This window comes from Antrostomus carolinensis, unplaced genomic scaffold (assembly GCF_000700745.2).
Source record: "Antrostomus carolinensis isolate BGI_N321 unplaced genomic scaffold, ASM70074v2 scaffold29683, whole genome shotgun sequence".
Lineage (NCBI taxonomy): Eukaryota > Metazoa > Chordata > Aves > Caprimulgiformes > Caprimulgidae > Antrostomus > Antrostomus carolinensis.
In genome coordinates, this window is record NW_010307735.1 from 5,629 (window position 1) to 13,579 (window position 7,951).

The window sequence follows — 7,951 nt, forward strand, 5'->3', positions numbered from 1 at the left end:
GGGAACTCTGGCTGCTATGTGGGACATTCTCTGCCCCTATGAGAGATACTTGGCTGGGCAGGACCGTGGGGCCAGCCCAGTTCTCACTGCAACTTAGCATGCAGTTTTCTTTCACTGCTGTATGAGAAAAGTTACCATCTCTAAACAGCTCGAATTTGGATGAAGAATTTGCATTATGTCATTCTGACATAAGACTGTGAGATAGCTTAAGGCAACACGTTCTTTTGGCAACGCATCTCTGTGGCAGGAGGTACTAGTGGGCCCTCAAAGCAACACATGAGCCATGCAATCATGGAAGTCATAGACAAAAAAGCTATACACAAAATCTGTAGCCACATCGCATCCAGTTTTTCCTTCTGCCCAGTGTTTCAGGAGACAGCAGGCCATCTGCAGACTCACCAGAAATGCCCAGCTCTGGAAGTCAGTGCCATACACAGGGTCCTCTTTACTCTTCTTTAAAACAAGGAGAACTTGAGCACACTGAGGACAGTTCTCTTTGGATGCAGAAGGGGAAGGTGCACTTCAGCAGCCAAGAATCACAAGCAGCCTCTTGCTAGCTCGATTAAGCCTCACTGACTGTGGGCCCCGGTGTTTTGCCACTGATAACTTGAGGGACTCTCTTGAGCTACCTCCCTTGCCAATGCTTTTTTTCACTGCCTCATGGAAGTTAGGGCACTAGGCATGCTGCAGCATGTATTTTTTTCTTGTGAGTGGTGAAAAAGAGCAAACGGATGCATGGGGTTTCTTTCCAGAAAGCTGGTTTATGCTCTGTAATAAGGTTTGGCCTTATTTTTATCAGGATTAACCTATAAGATTCATACTTGAAGTTAAGCTCTGATGTCCTTCTGCTTAACATGACTGACTTGGATTTAAATATATGCATATCAGCTTTAAAAGCTTATAGAGCACTTCTCTGAATAAAATTAGTGTTAGTACACTTCAAGTGTGCAAAATATTCAGGGAGAGCAAATCTCATATGAGGCATGACTCTGGGTCCTGGTTTTTTTCTCTACCTAGTGCCTAACTCCACTTGCAATGGCTTTGATGAGGCTGTCCCAAGGGCTTACAGAACATCCCCGGGAAAGCAGGTTTGCTTCGTTGCAACTGTTCGTTTGGCAACACCTCAGTTTTTAAAGGTAAGCACATATCCTGGATCCCATTCATTTCTGAACTTCTCAAAACACTTGCAGACAGGGTGACACACAAAGTTCTTAATTTTGTTAATTGAATGGATTACAGATATCACATTTCATGCATAAATATCCAGTGAAGAGGATTATCAGAGCGAGCCAGGATCTGCAGAAGTGGTGTCACTTCTGCCCCCCTTGCACAGGAAATGGAAACCCTCATTGCATTAGGAATTGCAAAGTCACTTTGAAATTGGGTTCTTCGTTGCTGCTTTCTGTTTGTGCAATAGGACAGTGTACAGACGGCCACCAACACTTTCATTTATGTCCCTCGGTATCTTCAGGTGACTGCCACTAGTTTTCATCCTCTCAAATCCTGGTAGTAAGATAGTTATTTCTGGAAATAAGGATAGACCACCCAACCTTGTGCCTGGCACTGTGGTTCCCTAATTAACAAATGTGAACTACTCCATCAGGCATCCTGTCCTCAGAGGTTAAGAGATTAAAAAGTCTAATTGAGACCTAGCCAGTATGAAATCACTGCTCCCTTGGCCTGACTCCATTACTGCTCAGAGACCTGCGGGGCACTCTCGACTGATTCATGGCTCTGGCAGGCGAGTAGAGTCCCTTCTGGGTAAGTAAGTGAGGACACTTCCCATAAATCTTAACCACAGTAATCATGTTAGCAGTAGAGGCTGGAGTTAAGGTTCTCCAGGAACTCTGAAAGTAAATTCCCTTGTCTTTGGGTAGCTAACATCTCAAAATAAACAGGAAAACGAAATGGACTGCACATAGCAATGAGCTGCCCAGTGCTAGGGGGGAAAGGGTGTTAGCTGCCAGGAAACCCTGAGCATTGATCTCTTCAGTTCACCTGAGTGACTCATTTAGCTCTTGGTCTTGACTTCCTTCTCTAAATGAAGGCAAAAATATTTATCTGACTGGCTAAGCAAGGCACAATCAGTATTTTGGTTGTATACAGCAATGTTTGCAAGTTGCACCTTGAACTTTAGGGAGCATTCTTGGCACCAGTATCAATTTTGGTGTAAACTGAAAGAGAGGAGAGAGGAATTTAAGGTATTCATGAAGGCTTATCAACTTTGTGACTATTGATTTGTATCAAAGAAATGCTTGATGGCAGCGCACCTCAGCTTTTCCTCTGGTGGTCTTGAACTTGATGGTCTGAAACACTTCTCTCCCCAAGAGCGAGAGCTGAGATGTGATGGTGGAGATGATGGGAGGGTGCCACTGAGCCCATGGCACAGGGGGACATAGCACCAGGGAGCAGGGAGACAGCAGTGTCAGGGGCCAGTGGGCAGGCTGTCCTTACCAGTGATGACGGAGACCCTCCTGCAGAAGAGACATGGGGGGACACAGTAACCCTGGATGCCACCAAATCCTGAGCGCTGATGCTGGCAAGTCCAGGGGTCTCCAGGCTGACAGCTTTTGGAGCTGGAGTTGGGAGAGGAGAGGTTGGCTGGGAGCTGGCTGTGGGACATGCAGCCAGCCCCAGCCCACGTCCGGGTGTGCACTGTGGTACCATCCTTCCTCCCCTTCCCACCTCCACCCAACAACTAATCCCTGCCAATTATGTCCTGATCCCCATCCCTCTGGGCCAAGGATGTCCTGCCTCACAGACAGCCCTGTGCCCTGCCTCATGTAATTCACATATTAATTATCATTCTTGTGAGTGCTGGGGGCCGCTGTCAGTCTTAAGGGCCAGCTTCTTCACTGCGGGAGCGAAGCACAAGGCAAACCCACTGCCTGTCACCCACTGATGGGCCCCATGCAGGCTGCCTGCCTGCCTGGAAAGGCATTTTCCCCTCTACAGCACAGTGCCCCCAGCTATTGAGTGGAAAGGGGATCATCGCCCTTTCTCCAAGAAGGCTCGGAGGCAGATGTCCAAAAGGGCTGGGCAACAGCAGTGGGTATCTTAAGTAAAAGAAGGGAATGAGGAAAGACATGGAAAACCCAGGTGGGACCAAGCACAGGCTGGATGCTGGGAAAGGACATTGCTCCTCGGGGCCATGGGAAGCACAGACCTTGCACCCCAGGCACTGCTTCAAAGCCGTAAAACCTTTGGCACCCCAAGGAACAGTCATGGCTCTTGAGTCTGTTTGCATCACAAGTTCTTCTCTCCAACTCCTACAAAAATTTTTGCATTGATAAATACAATGGATTGGTTCCTAGTATTGCCAGAAAACATGTGAATCCTCTGTTTTCTGTTCTTATATGCCACATATTTATAGCTAACAAAATCTAGATGAAGCAGAGAGGTCAAGCTGCAACTCTCAGTAAGTCAGTGTTCTTCACCATATAGGAGATGTGCATTGTGGAAGAACCTCTAGAGGAATTCACGTCAAGACACAGTCTGGAATGGAAATTTTTATTCCTGGATCACAGGTTGGTGACAAGAAAAGCACTCCTGGTTGTGTTAGGTGCTTGTCTACTGCTATTTTTGTAAGTGCAATTCTCTCAAATAGTGTTGTGTTTCACATCTAAACAGGAGGGCAATCACTGAAATTCCTACAAAAGATGGTATTTACTATTTTACTCTGCATTTATTTTTATCAGTCTTTTAAAACAAAACTACTCTGTTTCTCAGGCCAAATTTGTGATTAGCTTGTTCTTGTTTCCTTTAAAAATGCCAATGGACCAAAGCCTGTCACACAGCAAAACCATCTAATTATTATACAGCTGTGGAAATCATTCTTTCCAAATCCAGCCATTGATTGTGTGTGTACAATTCCCACTGGGTTACGGAGGGAGAGTCTGTGCTGGCCTGAGGCAACCATGCTGGCAAAGGTACAAAGCAACTGCCTCAGCACACCACGGACGAGTTGTGCAGCCTCCCAGAGGGAAGTGGCACAGATGATCTGCCCTCCCACCCACCTAGTCCCAGCAGACAGTGGCTTCCGATCACCTCGCCCCACTTTGTCCCCTGTGCAGGGACTGCGGGAGCTGCAGCAGAGCCCCTGACCAAGGAACAGCCAGGGAATGGCTCCCTCACAGCAGGTTCTTGTGTGTGAAGGTCCCTGAGAAGTTCAGTTGCTTTCCACAACCATATTTTCCTTGGAAAGATGGGGTTGTCATGGCCTTGTCCCAGGGGAATGGTGCCTGCTGGCACTGCTGTGCCCAGCTGGGCATCCCAGGCACAAGGTGAGGGAAAGTCACGATCTGGTCCCCTTGGGGAGATGACTGTACACCGATGAGCGAGAGTAGACCTGGGCTTTTTACATATCCATGTCAACATGCAGAGCTGCTGTTTCTTTCATGGTTTATGAATTCACCCATATTGTGCCTGACTGCAGAGCACCGCCGATTATAGGATACTTGCCTTTTGAAGTGCTGGGTACTTCTGGCTACGACTATTACCATATAGATGACCTAGAGCTGCTCGCAAGGTGCCACGAACACTGTAAGTATCACATAGCCCAGGTTCCTGTGGAGTCACTGGGACACCTATTTTCAGTGAAACGTAGTTTCAGTTAAAATTGGTTTAAACTTGGAAGGGGAGGTTTGACCCCTGTCTCATGCCTGTATGTTTTAGCAGAGTTATAGCAAATTTGGGACAGTGCAGCTGATTGGCCTCTGGGACAGACCTATCGAGCTCTGAAAAGAGCAGTTTTTACCTTCTGTATGCCCAGAAGGACTCAGCAAGACTCACTGAATGGATAAAATATGCCAGATTAGACCCCTGCTCTGTTAGTAAAGAATATACAGGAATAGTTCAAGCAATCTCAGAGGAGATCCTACTTTGTAACTCTCTTGCAGATTACTTGTCCTAATGTTGTTCGCCATGTATTTGGGATTGCCTGTGATTATTTAAATATCATCTATTAAGATTTAATTGAAAAAAATGCTTTATCTATTAAACTGTCTTCATCTCAACCTGTGAGTTTTCTCACTTTTACTCTTCCAGTTCTCTCCCCCGTCCCATGAGGGGGGAGTGAACAAGTGGCTTTGTGGTGCTTAGTTGCTGGCTGGGGTTAAACCACACCACTCTTTCACTATGTAAAGACAATGAGGCAACCCTTTTCAAATATTTGCTTGCAGAACTGGCTGGAACATCTCATCTTACCGCCTCTGAGTGGTTCAAAAATATCCCATGAACATTAGTTTTCATATGCTGACATTAAAATATAGAAAGGCTAAATATGTGCATGTTTGGGAACCCCTCGAAATCACTGGGGAAAAAAAGCAGAGACTAATTTTGTTGGTGAATCTTTAAAACCTTTAATGCACTCCAGTTGACTGCACTTTGAATTCTTGTCAGTCTGGTAATTTTTCAGTTTCAAATTATTTTTGTCTTTGCACAATGTTATCTGCTATACTCACTTCATTATGAATCCATCTGTACACAATACTCATCTTTTCAAGCATTTTTATCCTGTACTTTTCTGCTATACAATTTAAGATGATCACTCTTAGAAATTAATCCCAGATGCCTAATTAAGCAGTGTGTGATCAGCACATAAACCAGGATAAGATCTGTGTTTAAATTGTAGCAGACACTAGTGCACTAGTGTCCAAAGTTAAGGTTAATTGTACTGTGTAGGAATGTACCATTCAAAGTGTCAGAAGAAGATACCTACTGATCTTTGATTTTTGCTCTGTCATAAGACTGACAGGACCACTAACTCGAAAGATGCTTAGACTCCTGTCTCCCTTGGGAATCAATGGTGCCACAGATATTTTTGTCACTCTTTTCACATTTCATGTTGTTTCTACATTGCAAATTGCGCTACAAGCTTTGTGTATTTTCTGCTGACAGTGATGCAGTTTGGCAAGGGGAAGTCGTGCTGCTATCGGTTTCTGACCAAAGGACAGCAGTGGATCTGGCTCCAGACCCATTACTATATCACCTACCACCAGTGGAACTCCAAGCCAGAGTTCATTGTGTGCACACACATGGTGGTAAGGTATGGAAAATCATATCAACCGGCGGGAACATAAAGGACAGTAATAGAAGGGCATCCTCATGACTGCCACAATTTTCTCTTTAAAACGTGACATCTTTTATGTAACAAAAATGGAGACTGAACTGTCTGAGGGAAATATGCTCATTATAGAAAAAATGATCAATCTAAACCTTACTTTATGCTAAGCTTGATTTGTCAGTCATGAGTTTAGGGGCAGATTAACTGTTGCATTTTTCCATTTTGTGCAAAAATAGGGAATAGACACTATTAACTATTCACCTCCTCTAATCCTTACTTTGTTCTTAGAGATGTGTGGAAACTTTCCGATCAAGTCATGAAGTAGTTGTAGGATGTGAACTTGACCTTTATATATACTTCTTGAATACACTTCTTGACTTAGTGAAGATAGGAACAGAGCAAAAACTGAAAATTTAAACAGTCTCTCAAATGTTATTCAGTAGCATTTGACTAAGTGATTTTTCAGTCGTTCATTTAACCTGTAAAATGTTACAATAATTTGTTCCTCCACTTGCTTAAAGCACATTTTATGAAAAATAACAATACCATGTTGATAGATAGAATTATATTTTCCATTCAGTTATGCAGATGTTCGGGTGGAGAGGAGGCAGGAGATGGGCTTGGAAGAAGTGTCCTCAGAGGTTGTGTCCTCAGCACTAAAGGTACAACAAGAAAAGCTTTTTTCATTAATATATGTAGCAATCACAACTTGTTCTATGTTAACATCAGTGAAGACTCCAGCACTGTTTTTCTGGGTGGATTCCTCCAACTTCAGAATTAACTGCTCACTTGAATAATTTTAAAGTAAATCGGATAAGTTCATGAAAGGTTAAACCTGGAGATCAGTAACAGCCACAAATTAAGTGGAACATGGGCAAGGGCAATGTGAGATATCTCCACCTTTCCTTGTCAAGGTACTACTGTTTAAAGATTCATTTGGACATGTTCTGGCAATCAGCCTTCTTGGCTACATCTTGGTGATCTGCTGAGGGAAGAAAGAAAAGCTCCTCCTCAGTGCATGGCCAAGTATCTCACAGAGGTTGCAGTTGCTGTCATATCCAGCTGAATGCAAAAGAAAGATTAAGAAAAACATCTGAAGGCACAAAATTACTATGGCAGTAGCTTGCTATTTATTTCCAACTCAGTGATAGCACTTTGTAAAATGCATTAGTTAGATGCTATTTGGAAGGGACATTTATACCTGTGCCCAGGTCTTCTGCTGGCCTTCCTAGGATTAGTTCTGCTCAAGACATTTTAGGCCAGCCAAAGAACTGGGTGTACAGCCATTACTAGATGCATTTTAACATGTCTTTACCCTGACAGATGCAATAACTATTGCCTTCTTTGTTTGTTTGTTTTAGGACAGTGGCTCCAGCTTGGATCCTGAACAGCACTTTAATGCACTTGATATTGGTGCCTCAATCCTCAGCACTAGTCGGACACCTTCAGTATCATCCAGGAGCTCACCAAAATCTTCCCACACACCCAAGTCAGACCCAGCATGTGAGTGGCATTCCGGGGTTACTGCATTATTTTTAATTTAGCCAAGTTACAGAATGTGTGCCTATATACCACAGCTGCTAATTTAACAGTTTATGAGGTTTCAATGATATGTGTTTGTCACTGACAATAAAATGCATAATCTGAAATGGTAATGTACAAGAGGGAAGGTTCTAGTGCAACAACCCATACATGGGAAAATGAGTAGCGGGACTAGCCATGAGTCCTGCTGTTTCAATCTGTTATGAAAATGAGGACTTCTGTCTTCAGATTTGAGGGCATCAGTATGAGCAATACAAGGCTCCTCTAAACTTAATGACTAATAACAACCTGTGGGTGATTCTCTTCATTCAGGATGCTCCAGCCAAGACTTTGGCACACCTTATA

At 43.9% G+C, this 7,951-nt stretch overlaps 1 protein-coding gene across 1 annotated transcript in view; it reads left to right on the forward strand.

The window, feature by feature from the left end:
• Nucleotides 1-1,017: 1,017 nt before the first annotated feature.
• Nucleotides 1,018-7,951, forward strand: part of LOC104523082 (neuronal PAS domain-containing protein 2) — a gene marked incomplete at both ends in the record, with an annotated part of 20,365 nt that continues 13,431 nt past the window's right edge. Inside the window, 6 exons of the mRNA XM_010165546.1 lie at nt 1,018-1,136; nt 3,445-3,527; nt 4,436-4,542; nt 5,899-6,046; nt 6,645-6,726; nt 7,426-7,567. Of these exons, the coding sequence (XP_010163848.1) occupies nt 1,018-1,136; nt 3,445-3,527; nt 4,436-4,542; nt 5,899-6,046; nt 6,645-6,726; nt 7,426-7,567 (681 nt within the window). The remainder of the gene's footprint in view (nt 1,137-3,444; nt 3,528-4,435; nt 4,543-5,898; nt 6,047-6,644; nt 6,727-7,425; nt 7,568-7,951) is intronic.